Source organism: Palaemon carinicauda, chromosome 4, assembly GCF_036898095.1.
Source record: "Palaemon carinicauda isolate YSFRI2023 chromosome 4, ASM3689809v2, whole genome shotgun sequence".
Classification (NCBI taxonomy): domain Eukaryota; kingdom Metazoa; phylum Arthropoda; class Malacostraca; order Decapoda; family Palaemonidae; genus Palaemon; species Palaemon carinicauda.
In genome coordinates this window covers 83,288,266-83,312,079 of record NC_090728.1, presented here as the reverse complement: position 1 = coordinate 83,312,079, position 23,814 = coordinate 83,288,266, and the positions used below count along the sequence as shown (strand labels likewise).

The 23,814-nt window shown below is 40.4% G+C and overlaps 1 protein-coding gene across 1 annotated transcript in view; it reads left to right on the top strand.

The window, feature by feature from the left end:
* The window catches only part of LOC137639544 (ATP-dependent DNA helicase DDX31-like), a 327,968-nt gene that overhangs the window by 278,569 nt on the left and 25,585 nt on the right, over positions 1-23,814 (top strand). The window contains exons 12-13 of the mRNA XM_068371811.1: positions 5,883-5,946; positions 13,003-13,102. Of these exons, the coding sequence (XP_068227912.1) occupies positions 5,883-5,946; positions 13,003-13,102 (164 nt within the window). The remainder of the gene's footprint in view (positions 1-5,882; positions 5,947-13,002; positions 13,103-23,814) is intronic.

The following is a 23,814-nucleotide window of genomic DNA, read 5'->3' as shown; positions in this document are numbered from 1 at the left end:
CTCACTTCAAAGGACATGATACATACTAGGCTAATAAGAGTCTGCCAAGCACTGAATACTGCAGTCTTAAAATGGTAAGGAACCAAATAAAAATTTGGTTCATATTATTAAGGGAAATGACTTCTTGAAAGCCTTTCAATTCCGTGAATTCCTCTAACTCTCCAATATTCCTAAAAAAATGGGGTACATTCTTTGGGCAAAATAAATCTCCTTTAAGCAACACCTCCCTCACTAATTTGAATGCCATCTCCATCATTTTTGTAAATAAAAGGATTTTGACATAAGAAAAGTCTATTTTTGGGTAATATAGCCACGTTTTCCTGATGAAAGTTCCTCAATGGTAGCTTTCTACTTGGAATATTTCTGAGAGTGATATACCGGAGAACTTTACCTTTAGAGGTATGACGGAGTTCTAACCTCTGGACCAAATATCCCGAGAGATATCGTGTATACATCAGGGACGTGTTTAAAACAAGCCACGGCTATCCTTCCTCGAATAGAGTTAACATTGCCTCAAAAGATATGGGATAGGATTGGATACATGGGCGAGAGAGCCGTTACAACTCCCGGTCCTAGTGTGCTACAACTAGTATGTTTCCTGTAAAACCATTCCAGAAGCAGCCATCACATGATGCAAGGCCTCACAATGAGAATTGGGAGGGGATGAAAAGTAAAGGGTAGGCCATCAGAGCAACAAGGCTATCTTACCCATAAATAGACTTTTCCTATGTCAAAATCCATTTTTTGGCTCGAATTATGTCGTCCTGATGGAAATGTACCAGAAAATTATTATTTTCAGTTGTGGCCAGGAGAGTTTTAACCCTTTAACCCCTCATAGACATAATCATACTTCCCTTAGCAATGGGAACTATGGTACCAAGCTATGAGCACAAGAGATATGTTTGTAAATATGTAGGAGCAAAGGAATTCAATAGCACAGTCCCACTCACTGTGAATAAGATCTTTGTCTCCAGTAGTCTATCAGACCGAAGTCTATAAAAGGAGGGTTAAAATAAATTTGAGGTACACTGCTTTTAATTTGAACAGTAGGTCCAATAAAAGGAAACGCAAAAAGAACAGTAATCTTTTATTATTTCCAAAAATTCATAAATGTAACAGCTATCAGAGCAACATTATATACATTAAATATGTGCAGAAAACCGAATTTTTCAGACCCCAAAATTATGTAATAGAATAACACTCTTAACATAAGAGGAAAATATCACCTTTGACTATACAATTATCAAATACTACATTGAAAAGAACATTAATCCCCTTGCACAATGAAGACTGAGAAGTCCCAATTATACACTCCATAAGAGTAGAAGTGAAGTGAACCTAAGGAAGGCTGGCTCAAGAATTGAAGAAACAGTGAAAGATGGAAATGGAAGGTTAAAAGGAGAGGAGGCAAGGAAAAGGTGGGCGGAATATTTTGAAGGTTTACTGAATGTTGAGGATAATAGGGAGGTAAATATAATTGCTGTTGCAGGTGTTGAGGTGCCTGTGATGGAGGATGAGAATGAGAGAGAGAGATTACAATAGAGGAAGTGAAGAGAGCACTAGATGAAACGAGAGTAGGAAAAGCATCTGGTATGAATGGTGTGAGAGCTGAGATGTTGAAGGAAGGGGGTGTGACTGTACTTGAAGGGTTGGTGAGATTGTTTAATATGTGTTTTGTGTTGTCAATGGTACCAGTAGATTGGATTTGTGCATGAATTGTACCACTATATAAGGGTAAGGGAGATGTGCATGAGTGTTGTAATTCAAGAGGTATTAGTTTGTTGAGTGTAGTTGGAAAAGTGTATGGTAGAGTAATGATTAATAGGATTAAGAATAAAACAGAAAAGGCAATCATAGAAGTACAGGGTGGTTTTAGAAGAGGTAGGGGTTGTATGAATCAGATTTTTACAGTTAGGCGGTTATGCGAGAAATATTTAGCAAAAGGTAAGGAGGTGTATGTTGCGTTTATGGATCTGGAGAAAGCGTATGATAGAGTGGATAGGGAAGCAATGTGGAATGTGATGAGGATATATGGAGTTGGTGGAAGGTTGTTGCAAGCAGTGAAAAGTTTCTACAAAGGTAGTAAAACATGTGTTAGAATAGGAAATGAAGTGAGTGATTGGTTTCTGGTGAGAGTGGGGCTGAGACAGGGATGTGTGATGTCGCCGTGGTTGTTTAATTTGTATGTTGATGGAGTGGTGAGAGAGGTTAATGCTCGAGTGCTTGGACGAGGATTAAAACTGGTAGACAAGAATGACCATGAATGGGAGGTAAATCAGTTATTGTTTGCGGATGATACTATACTGGTTGCAGACACAGAAGAGAAGCTTGGCCGATTAGTGACAGAATTTGGAAGAGTGTGTGAGAGAAGGAAGTTGAGAGTTAATGTGGGTAAGAGTAAGGTTATGAGATGTACAAGAAGGGAAGGTGGTGCAAGGTTGAATGTCATGTTGAATGGAGAGTTACTTGAGGAGGTGGATCAGTTTAAGTACTTGGGGTCTGTTGTTGCAGCAAATGGTGGAGTGGAAGCAGATGTACGTCAGAGAGTGAATGAAGGTTGCAAAGTGTTGGGGGCAGTTAAGGGAGTAGTAAACAATAGAGGGTTGGGCATGGGCATGAATGTAAAGAGAGTTCTATATGAGAAAGTGATTGTACCAACTGTGATGTATGGATCGGAGTTGTGGGGAATTAAAGTGACGGAGAGAGAGAAATTGAATGTGTTTGAGATGAAGTGTCTAAGGAGTATTGCTGGTGTATCTCGAGTAGATAGGGTTAGGAATGAAGTGGTGAGGGTGAGAACGGGTGTAAGAAATGAGTTAGCAGCTAGAGTGGATATGAATGTGTTGAGGTGGTTTGGCCATGTTGAGAGAATGGAAAATGGCTGTCAGCTAAAGAAGGTGATGAATGTAAGAGTTGATGGGAGAAGTACAAGAGGAAGGCCAAGGTTTGGGTGGATGGATGGAGTGAAGAAAGCTCTGGGTGATAGGAGGATAAATGTGAGAGAGGCAAGAGAGCGTGCTAGAAATAGGAATGAATGGCGAGCGATTGTGACGCAGTTCTCGTAGGCCCTGCTGCTTCCTCCGATGCCTTAGATGACCGCGGAGGTAGCAGCAGTAGAGGATTCAGCATTATGAAGCTTCATCTGTGGTGGATAATGTGGGAGGGTGGGCTGAGGCACCCTAGCAGTACCAGCTGAAGTCGGGTGAGTCCCTTGTCAGGCTGGGAGGAACGTAGAGAGTAGAGGTCCCCTTTTTGTTTTGTTTCATTTGTTGATGTCGGCTACCCCCCAAAATTGGGGGAAGTGCCTTGGTGTATGTATGTATGTATGTATAAGAGTCCATGCACAACACTTAAGAAGCTGGTTTAATCACAGTACCAGTGGCCACCACAAAGTGTTTGATCTTGTCCAACCGACGTACGTAATGTTCAAAGAACACTCCTGAAGATTTTCATCCTGTGTAAGCCTGTAAGCCTTCAAAGGACATAGATTGGAAAGAATTTAAGGAAGAGACAACTTTCCTAGGGTCATGACCCGATAGTATATTATCTGAGTCAGCCCTTCTGATGAAATTAGTGAGTTTGGATTTTAGTTGTTTCAGAGAAAGATTACATTCTGTCGTCTCCCCTTTAAAAAGTTGTCAGCCTTTAAAGACCTGACTCTAACAGGTAGGCCTTCCACAGAAAAGGATCCTCCTGTAGGTGATAATTCACTATCTGATATGCAAAATAAGATATAAAAGGGAAAGTTGAACAATTGTAGCTTGTGTCACAGATAAATTTGACATAATGCTAATATTTAAACTATAGAACAAACAGCTAATAATTCATAAAAGAACTGATAAACCCACTTTTATCACAAGTTCTTCAAAGTAATCCTTATACTACAGGTGTCATAATAAATTTCAACTAATCTTAAAATCTGAAAAAGTAAAATTATAATCTTTAGTTCTGTTAATTACTGAATTTACAGTATATAATTTTCAACACATATCAAACACTTCATGAATATTTATGAGCTATCTGGTAAACACATTTCATAAAAAAAAACATAAAAAGATTTTACCTGATATTGGCGCTGTGGCGGGGATTTTGAAGAGGAGATATCTAAATAGTGCGAGACCTCTGGTTGTGAATTATCACGCCCCAGTATATTATATCGACACCTTATATAGATGAGCGAGCTGGGTTCAACCTGGCATTCCTATGCAAATTTTTCTCTGGTAATATATAGCAGTTATATTCCTTAGAAATGGTGCTTTAGGAGCATTTCACTGGGCGGCACAGCTTGGAGCCCAGAAAAAAGTTTTTGCCAAAAACAATTATTTGGTGCTACTATATTGTGAGGTTTACCGCCATATGTCGCTTACCCAGGTGGAGGGTGAGGTCTACCGCGTGACCGGCATCCCAGAGCCCCGCACCTAACCATGAACTGCCCAAATCCATCAAAAAACGTGACCTGCCCATATAAAAGGAAGCAAATGGATCTCCTAAATCAGTTTTTCCCTCGGCCTAAAAGAGATCTCAGCATTCTACAGTGAACCACCAGCAACAGGAGCGCGCACACAGGCAATTGAGCGATCGTGGTTGGACGCTAAAACGATGATTCTAAAGAGATTAATGCGAGGTGTTGGTCGTCAGCTGTTCCAGTCTCATCTTGATCATTTTTGCTGGAAGGTGATGAAAAAAACTTCCAATGATCTATTTGTGTCATTCTTAGAAGATGTACGAAGTGTGTATCGCTAGAATAAATGTATGGAAATATATGATAACCTGTTTGATGTACGAAGTATATCGCTGGAATAGATGTATGGAAATATATGATAACCTGTTTGATGTACGAAGTGTATCGCTAGAATAAATGTATGGAAATATATGATAACCTGTTTGATGTACGAAAAGTGTATCGCTAGAATAAATGTATGGAAATATATGATAACAAGTTTGATGTTCAAAGAGTGTATCGCTAGAATAAATGTATGGAAATATATAATAACATGTTTATTTTTACCTTTATTCCTTTTTTTAATGTAATTTGAAATCCAATTATCTATTTGTCATTTTTAAGATATGTGTAAATTAAGTGTTTATTACTTAAACAAATGTATGAAATGTGTTTTATCTCTGAGGGACGAATAATTCAGTGGTAGACCTCACGCTATAGTACTAACGGGAGGTAGATCTCACGCTATAGTGTGGTAGACCTCACGCTATAGTAGCACCCAATTATTTTATGTTTTTTTGGAAAAAGTTCTCCATTGATGACAGTGTCACCCACCATACCCTGCCCTGTAAAGTAAAATTTTGTCCTTTTTCCAGTAGAATATGAAGTTAATTCATTGGATTTTTAGTTTCATTGATATTCTTATGTAACATGTGAAAGCATGGTTTAAAGATTTATCTATATACATGTAAGAAAGAAGTTTCTCTAAAAGTACCATGTATTTGAGGTTAGCACCAAGTAGGTGCGTACGTGACACTGACCAGAACAGAAGAAAAAACTCCCTTATTGGGTTGGTTAAGTTATGTTTGTAGATCCAAGGATACATGTTCAAATTCAGTCTCGGTCAGGAGCTGAAGTTTTATTCACAAATTTAATTTTCTTTATCATTAGTGTAAATAACATTTATATAAATGGAATGTTAGATTAAATTCAAATTTTAAGTATTTTTTCAGAAGTTAAATGTGGGTTGGGTCTATAGAAAGCTGTCCAGTACCTGAAAGTTTTGGCTAATGATGATTAAAAGATCACAAGCATTGCCTGTACAATTATAGGTTCTTAAGTATTGATTTATGTTTATTTTAAAAATATTAAAAATGTAGATTTATTAGTTTATATAGAAGTATTATTGCCGAAATTCAATTTTGATTTATGTTATTTGCAGATTGAAGGAGGTAACAATGCAAAAAGTGTTGGGAACACTGAAGTTCATATCATCAGAAGCAAAGGTTTGTTTTTTGTGGATTTGTGTTGTTATTAATTTCCTAGCCTAGCCAATGGTAGAAGTTGCAAGTATCAAGCTTTACTGACAAGTTCTACAGTGTAAGAGCTACTGGAACAGATTGAAGAATAAGACTTGTGGAACTGCTCTATTTATCTAATAAAAACAAATTGTATTGGTTCATCCAATCACATCTCTATTTAGAGATTTCAAAGATTGAGATGGTTTTGACATATAATGAGAAGGAAGGAGTTGTAGTTAGCAGAATATATTAAATGCAGAAGTTACAGGACAAAGGCCAGTAGGAAGGACAAAAAAAATAAAGAAAGTGTATATATGATGACCCTGACCGAATATCAATTTAGGCAGATGACATTACCTGTGGATTACATATCCTCAAAGCAAGAGCTTCTCAACAATAGAATGAAAATTCCAGAATTTACACACTTTTTGGTAACTACAGCATCACCAGAACATCACCTGGTTGTGATACCAAATGTGGTAAAAGTTTTCATTCTCTTTTCAATGATGAGACTGGTCACTAAAGTGTTTAATACACTTGCGTTTGGTATAATGGTCTATTCCGTTGATTTGATTTTTTGGTCTGTGTTATTTAAATTAGTACAAGATTATCCCAGGTATGTCTCAAAAGTTTTCAAAAGCTGATTACAGTTGGAAATGCAGTTTTGATAGGCTATTATCTGTGAGTTTAGATCTTCACTCTCTGTGTACATCGTGTCAGGATAAATATTGTGCCAATACACACTGTTGGGATGGAAGTTATTGGAATTATGAAAATAAAGGACTTAAGGTTAACAATGCTAAACATATGAAGAAGAAAGATGATTCTAATATTGATCCACAATCAGGTGGTGTTAATATCTCCTAGATCAGTTAACCTATCTTCTATGCTAGACTTGGGCCAACTGGTAGAGATTGGTAGTCAGGATTTTAATACCTGGGACTTACATTCTAAGCTTAATTCATAGATTATCTCCATCAAAGCATGTCTTAATTTTATGATCAGCTGCAGAATTCATTGTGTCATTTTATGCTACCAGGGTTTCAAGTTTCTACCCATAATGTGTTTGAACCTGCCTTCAGTCTTTATTTGAATGATTGCTTGCATGCCTTTGCCTTACCAGTTACATCAGGCCTAAGCTTTCAGAATTTGTTAATTAATATTATTCATTCTACTATTTTTGCTGATAATGTGGGGTCTATATTGGTTCAAAGTAACAGTAAGAGAAAACATAGTCCTTCAACAATGGAAGCTTTTAGTTCTCTTTTCCTATCTTTATCTGTGAACATGGAGTCAGTCATCATTTATTTTTTTACTATTGCACCTATTCTGAGGCTCTATATTTTATGTCTCTGAAGTCCTAAATAGGTCTTGATGTTATGCAGACACATGCATTACCTATAACTGATGACATTTATATTCATGGATTATTGATGTGAATTAAGGTCTTACCTGTGGCCTCTGAGGCTCCATCTTTTCTTCTGTTGCCTTTTGGAATTCTGAATATGTTTATGTTTTGTTGATGGCTGCTTTTCTCCTTATGTTCTTGCTTTCAGTGCTGATATTAGCGGTTCGAGAGACGTGTATTCTGGTGTTGTGAAATTTGGGTTTTCTCAGTACACAAGTGTTCCTGCTAGTTTAGTTTTGTGACAGCCCTGTAGTGCATCGGCTGTTCTGATGTTTTCAGTTCTTTCATTCTCTTGGGCAACTGTCCACAGGTATGAATACCTTCCTCAGGGGAGTAAGGATCTTTAATGCCTACCCAAATTCAGTCTTCTTGCCACGATCATTCTCCAGGTAAAGATGAAGATTAGATATTTGAGCAAGAATTTCTTCTTGTGTTTCTACTAAGTGTAAAACCAAAACTTGAAACTTGTTCTACTTTGTGTTGTCCTCTGAGTTTGATGAGCCTCATCAAATTAGTTTATTTTTTTTTTCCAAGTATCATAGGTCTTCAAAAGTACATTTGATGGCTTTTAGGAAGGTGACAAGTAAGCTGTTGCCTGCGCAGTCTCTTTTATAGTTAGCTTCCCATTTGAAGCTTTACTTGTTGGCAGTGTATCATACAAGCAAGGTGCCTTCTTAGCCTGTGTCTGAAAGAAATAGATACTTCTTCTATCATCAACTCTGCCCCCCCCCCCCTTCCTCTTGGGACAACATTATAATTAAGAAATTTTCTTTGCTTTCGGAAGTTTAAAATTTGTTAAAAAAGGCAAGAAGAAATGATGGATTTCTCAGCGTACAGGTGTTTACAATTACTTGTTTATATTTCTGAAAAGTTCATGGTGTAAAGATCAGTTTTGAATGTTTAAAGTCTCAACAAGTTTCTAATTTTAACAAGGTTTTCAATGGAAACTCTATTGATGGCTCTAGCAGCAGTACAGAAAGGATTGAATAATCTTAATAGGTTTTTTAGACATTTTCTGTCCCCAGGAGATTTTGTCAGTTCAAGTGCCTTATGTTTTGTGCTCAATAAAACCATCAAATATTCACAAAAATTTCTTTTTTGGCCTCAGCCATGTCCTCCTGATGGAAGGTTCCTTTAGGTAGCTTTCTAAGGGATATTTGGCTACAGTGATACTCCCAGAGGATTGACCACAGGTCTCCAGAATTCTAACTCCTAGCGCGAGTATCCTTAATATAACTCTTGAGGATATCGCATAATATCAGGGGACGTATTTCTTGATACGACACATAGCAATCTTCACTTTGAATAGAATTTTCGCTTGGAGGGGGGAAGAGTGGTGAAATTGAAGGGGAGCCGTTATCAAGGTTACCCTGTGGATCTCCTCCCGGTACCACCACAGCGAACTATTCCTTGTTGCAATTAAGCATGGATAGCCACAGATAGAGTAGTTTCGGGTCGGGACTTTGAAATAAAGAGCTTGTCGTTCGTAATTGGCATGTACTCTGCATACCTCCAGGGATTAGTTTCAGAGCAGGATGGGAGATCTTGAACCCTGAGTCTCTTGTGAGACCCACGGGAGGCGGAGAGTCGAGCAATTGGCCTCTCCAGTTTCGCCTCCCTTTCTTCGCCTTGTTTGCGAAGACTCTCCATCAGCACTGTGAGATTGGCCATTGCCTGTCTCATGTCATCTGATGGAGGAGCAGAAGTGGAAGGTAACGGCTCTCGAACCGGTACGGACGGAAGGGACTCCGATTCGACATCATCATCATCTTCAGGAGTCAAAAGTGGACTCCTCCTCGTGACCTTCCCCCAGAAGGTCCTTCTCAGTGTCCGAAGACACTTCAGACATCCTCTCTCCTTTTGATGGATGTCCATGCCTTGCAATGCGTCGGTGACGTCTGTCTCTACGGCAATCTGGACGCAAGGGATCTCAGGTCGTGGCTGGGGTATGGCAGCTTCCATACCCGCTTTAGGGAACAGCAAGATGCGCTTCCGTTCATTAGGAAGGTACGGTCCCGTGGCATTTTTCTGAAAACCACGTACCCATCTGCGCAGCTTCTCTCGTGCTGCATCCCTTGACTCTGCTGACTTGGGGTCATCAAAAGCCTCGGTAACCAAGGCCTTGCATATATTGCAATCCTTGGGGTCCCAGTACCGAAGAGGTCCCATAGAAGTGGTGCAGGGGACACGAGCTCTGCACTCTATATGGCCGCAGAAGTCTTTGCTCCTGACGTTGCAGAAGACGACTTGGCACTTCACTTGGTCCTCCTGTAAAGAGAGGAAATTTAAATGAGTATGCGGTAGTTTATCTCACCTGATAAACAATTATATAAGATATTAATATTTTAACCATTACAGCTTAGGATAAACAAGCTTGTGTTTCCCATCCAGCCAATTGCTGTGACCTCCACCAAAATTGCTATGACCTCCACCAAAATTAAAACTTAGTGTCTTCCTATTCAGGAAACTCGAGGGAAGGGTCTAACCCCTAGGGGTAAAGGAGTGTAACTTAACACTAACCTTTCCCAAGGTTTTAATAATGTAGGGTAAATTGTTAACTAACTAGTTAACAGTGTGTTGAAAGAAATCTTTTCTTCCAATATATGACTGGTCTCAACAATAGACTGTGCAAGGATACACAGGGTATATTGGAAAATAACTACTGTATAATATATACTATAGTTTTCTGTTTGCAGTATGATCTATACTGCAAATATACTAGCTACTGTATAATCATATACAGTACTGTAGTTTAGCTGGCATGTTGCCAGCTAGTCTAGCCCTGGCAGTGGGTGGGGTAGTACCTGGCGGCATCAGCCTGGCCGGCATGTTGTCGGTCGGGCTAGTACCTGACGGCACCGGCCCAGCCGGCTTTCGCCGACTGGGTTAGTACCTGGTGGAACTAGCTGACAGAGAGAGAGAAAGCTTGGAGTGAAGGGCTACCTTATTAAGTGTTTGTTAACAATTATTAAGGGTGTAAGTATATAATCTTACTGTCTTCCTCCAGAATGAGAGTTCAGATGGAAGGGGAGAATGAATCATTCAGGCTTACATCCAACCACAAAACCGTTGCCGGTCACTGCCGCTCCGGGTATGTGGATGGCAGTCCAACAGAGGACTGAAGAACACTCGACAGAACAGGGGTCTCCCACCGGCAGCCGTTGCAGCCGGCACAACCTTTCCCGGAGCCATGCGTCCACAAGGGAAGACTGAGTGACTAGACAACTGCTTATGCAGGTGCCCGGCTGGCCCCACAACCTACCCGGCAAGCAGTGAGATTGTAGGGCGACGGCCACAGAGATTCGATGGATAGGCCATCGCTAAAGGACAGAGGGGGCAGCGAAAAGGGTCCTACATAAAGTGTGGAAGAAGGCGGCAAGGTTGCTGCCCCTCCCACACAGGGGAGAAACTCTGTTTCAGTATTGGCGCCATCCTAGGCGGCAGAGGAATATATATTCTTCAGCCTAGGGTCTGCCAAAACAGTGTTAGGAGGAGTCGGCAGAATTGCCGCCACCTCTCAACAGGAGGGAAACATCGTTTCAGTGTCGGCGCCATCCTAGGCGGCAGAAGAATGTCTATTCTTCAGCCTAGAATCTAGCCTAGTCTTCTAGACCGCAGGGGAGAAGATGGAGGCATCATACAACCACTTCAAGTGTGGCCTAGGGAGGCATAGCCTCTTATGCCAGCAGCTGGAAGCAGGCAGTGGATTGACTACTCACCCTGCTGCTCTGCCGCCAGCAAAAATACTGAATACTCTGAGGTTCTGTGGAACAAACCAGAGCCGGCTACCCGCCGGCAAGGGTAAGAGACAGAAAACCCTAGCCCAGTCAAGCTGGAATGTCTACTCTATGGCAGGACCAAGATAGGGTTGTCGCCTAAGGCGGCACTCAGAGGGAAGAGGGATTACCCTTAAACCTCCACAGGAGACGAGTATCGAATTATATAGTAATTCTAGGAGTTATCTATCTCCTTATGAATTGATAAAACGATACACGAGTGTAACCGGGAACATATATGAAAGTATACTAAAGCCCATAGGCTAGGTAGCCTAGCGCAAGGCGAGACTTCGGTTACCTAAATCCCCGAAACTCTTAACGTATACAATCGATAAGGAGGAGGAAAAATATGCGAATATGTATATCTTTACAAGTATAATGTGCCTAAATAGCTTCATATTTTATTAATGCTATTACAATTAGGAAAGTCGTTCCATAACATGCATGAAGTAAACTGAAGCGCGTAGGCTATGAGGCCTAGCGCCGAGCGAGGTTCGGTTACCTAAATCGCCGAAACTATAGAGAATACAAACGACATAATATAAAAAAACTTCCTAGTAAAAACTTAATTGAATAGCTTAAAAAATGTTCATGCTATTACAGTCAGGGAAGTCGTTCAGCTAACTAAATAACACATGCGTTATGAATGATAGCTCCCATGGCGCCTCCGGTGATTGGCGAAGCTCCAAACACTTACAATTACTCTAATTTCACTATGAAGCAGGAGCTAAAAATTATACACTCAACCTTCCAGAGGCAGAAGAAGTTGGAGATTGCATAGTAAATCCTCAAATATCGACCACAACGTTAGAGCAACAGGGAAAACCACCGTGCGAAACTGCTACGAAAATAGGAATAAGCGCCATCTTGGATACAGCGCCATCTAAATACTCAATAGTAGTACGGGAGGAAGGGTACCTTGATAACGGGTCCCCTTCTATTTTCGCCACTTGCCCCCCTCGAAACGAAAATGCTATTCGGGGTGAAGATTGCTATGTGTCGTATCAAGATATACGTCCCCTGATATTATGTGATATCCGTAAGAGAAATTTTAAGGATATTTGCGCCGGGAGTTAGAATTCTGGAGACCTAACGGTTAATTCTCTGGGAATATCACTGTAGCCAAATATCCCTTAAAAAGATACCTATAGGAACCTTCCATCAGGACGACATGGCTATCTCACCCAAAAATAGATTTTTCGCTTCACTTAAAATCCGTTTTACCATTGAAACTTTGAAGAGTCACTATTACTTACCATGTACTGAATGTGCACTGGGGAATCAGTGATTAGTGAGAAATAAGAAAAAAGTACTATGATACACAAAAAGACAATTTATTATCCACACTTAACATTAGTCTATATTCACCAGTTTTTAAAGTAATAGTTGATACAGTTAGTCTCTTCTCATAGATATTAACTTTCACATATTGAACTTTCAAAGATAGCAGCTTGTGTGTGGAATAAATGGATAAAGTTTTAACTTATTACAAGTTTTTTATTATGTAGTTATAGCTTTAGGGATATTTAATGCATATGTAGGGTAGCTCACTAGAGTTAGCAAAGTCAGTTATTGGGGTTTAATCATGTTAATCATATTGGACTTACAAACTTTATAACATGATAACCCACTCTTGGAGTGCATCTTACTCTTATGTGGGTGACTACCATATAAGATAACATTTTAGCATATACTGTGATACAATATACTATCTGAGTGACTTAACATATATGCACTAAAAAATTGATTACATAAAATATAAATTATTGGAATAATGAATGATAAGCATGTAGGAAATTTAAGTTTTTTTGACAAATGCTCAAAGCCCATGAAAATTAAAAATGTTTATTTTTTCAGTCTGGTCATCATGCCCTTGAAGAAAGTGCTACTGGTCTTCAGCTCCGAGTAGAAAACCTGCTGCTAGCAGATAAACATCTCCATGACTTGGCTAAGAAAGGTTTGTTTATACATAGTTTCAATTAGCATTGTATCAGTGCTTGCATTTGAAGTAACTATTGAAAGTCAGTCATTGGTCAATTGTAGCAGGTACAATGAATCCATTGTGAATGATTGGCTGGGGAAAGGAGTCACAGGATGCTTGATGTTAGTCAGTATGGTTTTAGCTTCCTATTAATATCAGTATAGTTTTTGAAAATGATTTTGATTAAATGCAGTCATTTCAGCCTTTGTTTGATTGGGAAGTTGAGTTAAACTTACATGTATAAAAAGTGTACTGTCTTCCCAGTAAATCCGTAAGTACTATGTAAGTATATATTTTCCAACTGGACATCTTTTACTATAGCACCATCACCTCTCACTGGAGAGGTCTTATGTTTAATCCTGATGTAATGTAGAAATTTAGTTTGTTAAAATTATATCACGAGAAGGACTTATCTCATGAAGTTACAACCAGCAATAGCCACTTCTGAAGTAATTAAACAAGTGATCCTATAATCATCATCGTAGGTTGATAAATTAAGGAGATTTTCCCTTTATTGTAGCTAGTTTGTTTCAGGGCTTAATAGATTTCTCCTTGGCACTTGGTTTTACTATCTATTTGAGCTTGGAATGGAGGTCTTGGTAGCTTCTAGTTCTACTTGATGAGTGAGTCATCATCAACCATTTGCCTTGCTTCCCAATGTCCCTCATCTAGGTAGAGAAGAGCGTGTGTGCTGACCTCATTTGTATATTCAGTTTCTGTGAGGTTGCATAGCAAAATTGTCTCTGCCCTCTTCTACAGTAATAATGCCAGATAACTTAATAATTTATTTATTCATCATGTACTTTCTCTCTGAATTTTACTCAGTATCCTTTTTCAATTAGCCTTGTTAATATTTGTTAGCTTTCATTGTTTCTTGAAGTGAAGTTTTGGTAAGAAGCTTAATACATTGCTGCTACTACTAACCATTTAACATCTGGAAGATGCCCAGTAGGTGGTATCATCTTAAGTCATCACTTTTGTTTCTTGTTTAATGGTAGCATGGTTTCTTTATTTAAATGCCAGAATTGATTTTTGTATAGTATTTCTCAAGGATATAATATTTTATTTATATTAATTGAGACCAAGATGTCCATTACAATTGGGCCTTGATATTCGTGGGTTCGATCTTTGCAGATTCAGTCATTCACAATAAAGAAAACTGTATAACATATTCAATAAAAAGAAATCCACCTATTCGTGAATTTGGGATAAGTACAAGCACTGGCCAATTGCTTTTCAACTGACCACACAAATCAGAACAGTCCATCTTTGTAGCTAACACATGTAGACTATTCAGTGAGAAATTCTTTGTATAGTAATTCTAATACAGTAATGTAATTTATAAAATTTTATCATACATACATTATGTTTTAAGCAATATTTGATATATAATATATGATGCTGATGAAAAATATAAATATGTATTACAGTTAAAAGAAAAAAAAATTCTCTCTCTCTCTCTCTCTCTCTCTCTCTCTCTCTCTCTCTCTCTCTCTCTCTCTCTCTCTCTCTCTCTCTCTCTCTCTCTCTCTCTCTAAAAATGTAAATATTTTGAAATTGGATTATTTATATTTAATCATGTACGCTTGAATATTTTTTGTTAGAAGAATTGTCATTTCAATAAGGATAAGAAAATGATAATTTATATATAATTATCAATGCCTTCCGTATTTGTTAACGAAAAAAATATACACTTTTTTTTAAATCTTAAAATTACCATCATGTGAAGATATGAAATATTTTCAATTATAATTAGATCAAGTTTTAATACAGTACGTTACTCTGATACACCAGACCAAACAGGAGATTATTGTATAGCCTTCAGTTTTTTTAGCTCATAAATCGCTCAGAGCTGTCAACCTATACCGGCAACTGTCATCCTTTTATCTATTTCGACCACAATACATAATTGATAAATTGCAGAGGACTGGAAATTATGACCGTTAATGGTTTTGTTCTTATCTTATGTTTCCAGAGATTTCTTTGTAAGAAATTAAATTTTTCAATATTAAACTTACCCGATGATCATATAGCTGTCAGCTCTGCTGCCCGACAGAAAAACCTACGGGCGGAATACGCCAGCGATCGCTATACAGGTGGGGGTGTACATCAACAGCGCCATCTGTCAAGTAGGTACTCAAGTACTCGATGTCAACACAGAACCAATTTTCTCTCTGTCGTGCCACTGGCAAGACCTACTAAATACGCTGTTACTAACTGGATTTGTTTTCACAACTATTTGGTGAAGTACACTATTCCAGTTTTGAGCTTTCGCTATGCAGGGGTTTTATCTTCATTTCAAAACTTGAACTCGTTTTGGATAGATTTAATTATGGTGACAAAGAGAGTATGGACTCTCTTTCACTTTTAAATGGCCGACCCTTCCCTTAGACGGAAGTGTGTTTAGGTTTTTAGTAATTTTGCTTAACACGTTATAGATCTATATATTTTATATCTCTCCGCCTTTATTAGGCCTCTTCGATTAACTTTCCTTTTATTATAAACATATGAAAATAAATTTTTATGTTTTGTTTATATGCGACCTTTCCTGATAGTAGGCGGTCCTAACTTGGAACCGAAGTTAATCAACGTTGAGCCCGTTATATCGTATTTAACCTTTAAAGAATTTAAAACTTTTTAAATTTAATGTTTTATGAAAGAATTTCTTTGATAGTCTCGTACTGTTTTCAAAGATGAACTAACGTTTAGTTTTTTAGTCTACGCAGTTGTTGACGTTCAGGACGTTCAACATGCGCTCTATCGTTACGATAGAGAGAGAGTGTATCACGGTTTCACTTTGCAGTAAGAGTAAACCGATTCTGGCGTTTCGTTCATTCTTTCTTAGCTTAAATGGTTTAAATTCTAAATTAAAGGAACTTTTTATTTGGAAAACCTTTCAGTTTTTTCCTTTAGCAAATAACATGTTTTGACGATATATAATTGGGCTCTTCTCTCAGGTGCGAAATCTAGAGAGAAAGAGAGAGATAGAGACGGAGGGAGAGAGAGGAGAAAAAACGTTTCGTTCAAGCGGGTAACGTTGTTCTCGTTTTACTCTCCTCCCTAGTCGCTGTAGGGGAAGAAGGTAAAACGTTTCTAGGGTTTTATTCTTGTTCCCAGGCTTTGTGCGGTGAGGGATTGTAAACGTAGTTTATTTGAACTAGTGTTTAGTCTCTTTCCCAGCCACTGAATTCCTTATCTTTATATATGTTTTCTGTTGCATTATACGACTGTTTTCGCAATTACTACCTTTTAATGAAGGGTAGGATTGCGTGTTTCAGGTAGAAATCAGTAAAAGTTTCGATTTCAGTGAAATAAGTGCAAAACAGAAAATCTAAGTGATAAAGTGATATGCGCAAAGTGTTACAGTGTTGCGTCCGAGGGTTCGTCTGTTTGTGCCTGTCGTTCACCTAGTCCGGGACCTCTTGCAAGCTCCCAAGCCCAGGGGAGAAGTAATGTCGAACGACTTATGGGTTCGTCAGGCCTTGATCAACGAACAGATGTTTTTCCCTCCGTGGTTTCGGGCGTATCTACCCAAGATCGCCCCACCCACACAAAGACGAGAGAGCCATTTACTTCTCGTCTGCGGAAGAGGTTTCTCGTAAGAAACCTTGGACCAAGGTCTCGCAGCTTATTAAGTGCAAGTCGGTCCCTTCCGCGCAAGTCCAACGGCCCAGGTGTAGCCACTGGGTCAGTTCGGACTCGCTGCAGTCTTCCGATGACTGCACACCTCCTAAGAGAGGTAAAGCGGTACCGCAACAGGCAGTAACACCGTCTGTTGCCGCACCTGCTGCTGTAGACCCTAAGTGGTCTTTGCTACAGTCTATGCAGACACAGTTAGCATCTTTTTTGCAGGAGTATCGTGCGGAGAAGGTTGACGCTGCACGTTAGCCTACAACCTACCACGGTTGTGCGCCCAGCAGACGCTGTGGCTGCCTGCTCCCACACTCCAGCTGTGAGAGCTCCTCCACCCATGCGCAGTCGACCCTGCCAGACGCATGCTGACGTTCACAGACGCATGGAACCCTCCGTTGACGTGCGTGTGCTACCACAACAACAGGAGGGTGGAGTTAAGCTGCCGTGTTTTGACACGGTGCGTCAGCCTCCGCAACCCACTGTGGTTACCGCCACTCGCCCGCAGCAGACTAGTCAGTCAGGAGTTGAGGCTTCCCCACACAGCTTTGGTTGTTGCCAGCTCACAGACTGTCAAGCAGTTACATGATGTTGCCTTCTGGTCTGCTACTAATGCACCAGTGCTGTATGTCCTCACGCACCTGTTGTGGTTGACAGTTCAGTTTTTTGACAGTTCACAGACTGTCAAGCAGTTACATAACGTTGCCTTCTGGTCTGCTGCTAATGCACAGTGCTGTATGTCCTCACGCACCTGTTGTGGTTGACAGTTCAGTTTTTGACAGTTCACAGACTGTCAAGCAGTTACATAACGTTGCCTTCTGGTCTGCTGCTAATGCACCAGTGAGACCCTCACTGAGATAACCTAGCTTTTCTCGGACAAGGTAGACTTCTCAATTCTGGTAGACTCGGCCAGGCGCATAGCCAGGAGACGCTCCAGTTGTTTACAGGTCAACTTCTCAACTTTTGTCGAGCCTTTGAAGTTTTGCTGTACTATTATGTCACATATAACAAGGCTTCCAGGGATGGTAAATGGTTCCGCTTCAGTCGCTAACCCCGTCTGTTGCCACACCTGCTCCCGTAGACCCTAAATGGGCTTTGCTGCAAGACATGCAGTCCAAGCTTGTGTCCTTGATAGAGGACTTAATACGGAGAAGAACCTTCTGGCCAACAACCTTCCTACCGGTTGGTTGTGCGCCCTGTTGACGCTGAGGTATCCTACTCGCGTCCGCCAGTTGAGGTGGTTCCTCCACCGATGCGACCCAGCGTGGGTTGCCAGTCGCACGTTGACGTTAAGCGACGCTCGGAGGTGGTTGTTGACGTTCAGTGTGTCACTAGGAAGACGTTCAACAACCAGCAGAGGTGACTTGTTGTGACGCAGTGCGTCAACCTCAGCAACCCGGTAGGGTGTTGACTGCACAACCCAGACAGTCTAGACAGTTTCGGGTTGACGCTGTACTTCCTCGCGTCCCCATGGTTGTTGACAGTTCACAGACTGTGCAGCAGTTCCATGATATTGCGTCCGGCTCCGTCACGCATCCACCACTGCGACCGGATTCAGCGAGTCAAACGTTGCCCACTCCGTTGCCGTTTCCTCATCAGTTTCGGATGAGGAACCCTCTGATGAGGACGTTGCTGAACAAGACGATCAACCCCCAGCCCTGCTATCCATCCAGAAGATGCTGAAGAAGGAACGCTGCCCTGTCAGGCTGTGGATGAGTCTGGTAAAGACACTGTCATCCGTGGTTCAATTTGTGTCACTAGGAAGACTACACCTCCGTCCTCTTCTATACCATCTAGCTTTTCACTGGAAAAAGGACAAGACGCTAGAAGCGGTCTCGATCCCGGTTTCCGGAAAGATAAAGTCTGGTCTGACTTGGTGAAAGGACTATATCAACCTTAGAAAGGGTCTTCCCCTGACTGTTCAGACTCCCAACCACGTTCTCTTCTCGGACGCATCGGACGTAGGCTGGGGTGCGACATTAGACGGTAGGGAATGCTCGGGATCATGGAACTCGAGTCAAAGGACAATGCATTTCAACTGCAAGAAGCTTCTGGCAGTACGTCTGACCTGGAAAAGCTTCAGGTCTCTCCTTCAAGGCAAAGTGGTGGAGGTGAACTCGGACAACACACGGTTTTGACGTACATCTCCAAGCAAGGAGGGACCTACTCTCTGACATGGTTCGAGATCGCAAGGGACCTCCTCACCTGGTCAAAAGGTCTAGACTTTTCACTAGTAACGAGGTTCATCCAAGGCAACTTGAATGTCATAGCAGATTGTCTCAGTCGGAAGGGACAAATAATTCCAACAGAATGGACCCTCCACAAGGATGTATGCAAGAGACTTTGGGCCACCTGGGGCCAGCCAACCATAGATCTCTTCGCAACCTCGATGACCAAGAGGCTCCCAATAGTTTGCTCACCTATCCCGGACCCAGCAGTAGTTCATATAGATGCCTTTCTACTAGATTGGTCACATCTAGATCTATATGCATTCCCTCCGTTCAAGATTGTCAACAAGGTACTGCAGAAGTTCGCCTCTCACGAAGGGACAAGGTTGACGCTAGTTGCTTCCCTCTGGCCCGCGAGAGAATGACTCACCGAGGTACTTCGATGGCTAGTAGACGTTCCCAGAACACTTCCCCTAAGGGTGGACCTTCTACGTCAGCCACGCGTAAAGAAGGTACACCAAGGCCTCCACGCTCTTCGTCTGACTGCCTTCAGACTATCGAAAGACTCTCGAGAGCTAGAGGCTTTTCGAAGGAGGCAACCAGAGCGTTTGCTAGAGCAAGGAGAACATCCACCCTTAGAATCTACCAATCGAAGTGGGAAATCTTCCGAAACTGGGGCAAGTCAGTATCCGTATCCTCGACCAGTACCTCTGTAACTCAAATAGCTGACTTTCTCTTATATCTGAGGAAAGAACGATCTCTTTCAGCTCCCACTATCAAGGGTTACAGAAGCATGTTGGCATCAGTCTTCCGTCACAGAGGCTTAGATCTTTCCAACAATAAAGATCTACAGGACCTCCTTAAGTCTTTTGAGACCACGAAGGAGCGTCGTTTGGTTACACCTGGTTGGAATTTAGACGTGGTACTAAGATTCCTTATGTCAGACAGGTTCGAACCGCTTCAATCAGCCTCCCTGAAAGATCTCACCTTTAAGACTCTTTTCCTGATATGCTTAACCACAGCTAAAAGAGTCAGTGAGATTCATGCCTTCAGCAAGAACATCGGATTCTCATCCGAAACGGCTACATGTTCTACAACTTGGTTTTCTAGCCAAACACGAGCTGCCTTCTCGGCCTTGACCAATATCGTTTGATATTCCAAACTTATCGTATGGTTGGAAATGAACTAGAAAGAGTATTATGTCCTGTAAGAGCTCTTAAGTTCTATTTAAAAACCTTTACGAGGCCCGTCTGAAGCTTTATGGTGTTCAGTTAAGAATCCATCTTTGCCTATGTCAGAGAATGCTTTATCCTATTTTATCAGACTGTTAATACGAGAAGCTCATTCCCATCTGAATGAGGAAGACCAAGCTTTGCTGAAGGTAAGGACACACGAAGTTAGAGCTGTCGCAACTTCCGTGGCCTTTAAACAAAATAGATCTCTGCAAAGTATATTCGACGCAACCTATTGGAAAAGCAAATCAGTGTTCGCGTCTTTTATCTTAAGAATGTCCAGTCTCTTTACGAGAACTGCTACACTCTGGGACCATTCGTAGCAACGAGTGCAGTAGTGGTGAGGGCTCGACCACTACAATTCTCTAATTCCATAACCTTTTTTAATCTTTCTCTTGAAATGTTTTATTATTGTTTTTGGGTTGTCCGGAAGGCTAAGAAGCCTTTCGCATCCTACTTGATTTGGCGGGTGGTCAAAGTCATTTCTTGAGAAGCGCCTAGATTAGAGGTTTTGATGAGGACCTTTAGTATGGGTTGCAACCCTTCATACTTCAGCTCCTAGGAGTCGCTCAGCATCCTATGAGGATCGCGAGGCTCAGTAAGGAAGACGTACTTAAAAAGGCAGAGTAATTGTTCAAGTCGACTTCCTTACCAGGTACTTATTTATTTTATGTTTGTTATTTTGAATAACTGCTAAAATGAAATACGGAATACTTAGCTCATAATAATGTCAACATGTAATGCTGGTCTCTACCCACCCCCCTGGGTGTGAATCAGCTATATGATCATCGGGTAAGTTTAATATTGAAAAATGTTATTTTCATTAGTAAAATAAATTTTTGAATATACTTACCCGATGATCATAAATTAAAGGACCCACCCGTCCTCCCCAATAGAGACCCAGTGGACCGAGGAGAAAATTGGTTCTGTGTTGACATCGAGTACTTGAGTACCTACTTGACAGATGGCGCTGTTGATGTACACCCCCACCTGTATAGCGATCGCTGGCGTATTCCGCCCGTAGGTTTTTCTGTCGGGCAGCAGAGCTGACAGCTATATGATCATCGGGTAAGTATATTCAAAAATTTATTTTACTAATGAAAATGACATTTTTCTGTTTAAGAAATAAGAGATAGAGGAAAAATATTTCTTTATGAAACAAACAAAATTATGGCTAATGTATTTACTTTAAGGCCTGGTGTTCATTTTATTTCAAGAGATAATTGCTTTGACATACTGTACAAGTATTTCTACGCATGAGCTTAGTTCCTGAACGAAGTAAATTCGTAAGTTGAGGAACTACTGTGTGTATATATATATATATATATATATATATATATATATATATATATATATATATATATATATATATATATATATATATGTGTGTGTGTGTGTGTATATATATATTTATAGTTGATAAATAAAGCTTGGCCAGTGGGTACTGATTAATTGGGATTCCCTATGTACTTAGTGCCTGTTTTATATATATATATACTGTATATATATATACTGTGTATATATATATATATATATATATATATATATATATATATATATATATATATATATATATATACTGTATATATATATGTATATATATATATACTGTACAGTGATGCCTCAGGATACGAAAGTAATCCATTCTGGATGCTGTTTCGTATCCTGATTTTTTCGTATCCTGATTTTTTCGTATCCTGAGTCGCGTTTTACATGTAAATAGCCTAATCCGTTCCAAGCCTTACAAAAAGTCACCTTTTCTTCCATAAACACGCTAAACTGTAGTAATAAACATGCAATGCAGCCATTTCTATCATTCAATAATTAACCCAACCGTTAAAAAAAGCCTAATCCATTCCAGAAATCACTATGAGATTATTCAATAATGTAGTTATAGCCAAGTTATCCCCCCCAAGCCCTAAGAAAACGGTCCGTTTTCTTTACTACTGTATAAAAGTTGCGGTACTGTATGTAAAGCATTTAGATCAGTGAAGGTGTATTGTTACCTGTATGTACACCTAAATTAAGGATTGATACCTCTACTCTGAAAAAAAGGTTACAGTTAATTAGTGTAACAAAAAAGTTGAAACTTACCTTTTCATTGAGACGATGTCCGATAGCGAAGTCGCGGCAGAGGAGGATGGCATAAGGCAGAAAACGTAACAAGTGACAGACTACGTACAGTAATTTACACACTTAACACATTAACACTTACACTTTACGAAATAAAAAAATGGCAGAAATAATTAAAACTTAACATTACGTATGGAAAACTATAAAATGAAAGAAAAAATTACTTTAACACTTAACGGTAACATAAAACTTAAAATTGAATTTTTATTTTTTTTTGCTTTTTTATAACTTTACGTTTTTCATATTTTCTAAATCTCTTCTACTTCTTCATCACTTTCTTTTTTCTGTTTCTTTTCTTTATTCACCTTCTAATTCTTCATCACTTCCTCTTTTCTGTTTCTTTTCTTCACTTTCACCTTTGTCTTGGCTTACTAATACTGCTGGCCTCTTTAATAAGAAACTATCCATTGAAGCTTGTTTCTGCCTACTTTTCAACACATTTCTAAAATGCGTTAGGCAAACGTCATTGCAGTGTTGAAGCGCACTGTTGATATAAACTTTTTCTGGATGTTCCTTTTCGATGTAGTCTGCCATTTTATGGAAACATGCAAGAATTTCCTTGATGTCTGCCATTTTCAAAGGTGCAACATCCTCCTCATCACCGGTAGAGAACTGTTCTTGAACATCGCTCACTTGCATCGTCTCCAACTCCTTCAGGTCGTCCGTCGTCAACTCCTCGTGGTGCTCCTCGATAAGCTCATCTATATCCTCCGTGCTAACTTCCAGCCCCATGGACGTACCAAGATGTACGATGTCAGCCACCTCAGACTGCTGAATTGGTTCAGGATCGTCAACGATCTCGGCTTCGCCTCCAGGCTTCCCGAACCCCTCGAAGTCTCGTGCAGAGACAGCATCAGGCCACAGCTTCCTCCAAGATGAGTTTAAGGTACGCCTCGAAACTTCCTGCCTAGCGAGATCGATGAGTTTGAGGCATATCACGATGATAAAGTGATCTTTCCAAAATTCACGTAGAGTGAGGTTTGTACTCTCTGTGACTTGGAAACATCTCTGGAAGAGGTGCTTCGTGTACAATTTTTTAAAATTTGAAATAACTTGCTGGTCCATGGGCTGGAGGAGAGGGGTGGTGTTAGGCGGTAGATATAGGACCTTTATGAAGGAATACTCGGCCAGAAGATATTCCTCGAGGCCAGGAGGGTGAGCTGGAGCATTGTCCAACACCAGCAGACATTTCATAGGGAGGCGGTTTTCTTCCAAATATTTTCGGACAGTCGGACCGAAGCAGACATTCACCCAATCAATGAACAGTTGCCTCGTTACCCAGGCTTTTGCATTCGCCCTCCACATCACGGGAAGGTTCTCCTTGATGACTTTGTGGGCTTTGAAGGCTCGGGGATTTTCTGAATGGTACACCAGCAGGGGCTTTATCTTGCAGTCCCCACTGGCGTTTGCACAAAAAGCAAGGTTAAGCCTGTCCTTCATAGGCTTATGTCCGGGTAGCCTCTTCTCCTCCGCCTTGATGAACGTCCGACGAGGCATTTTCTTCCAAGAAAGTCCAGTTTCGTCG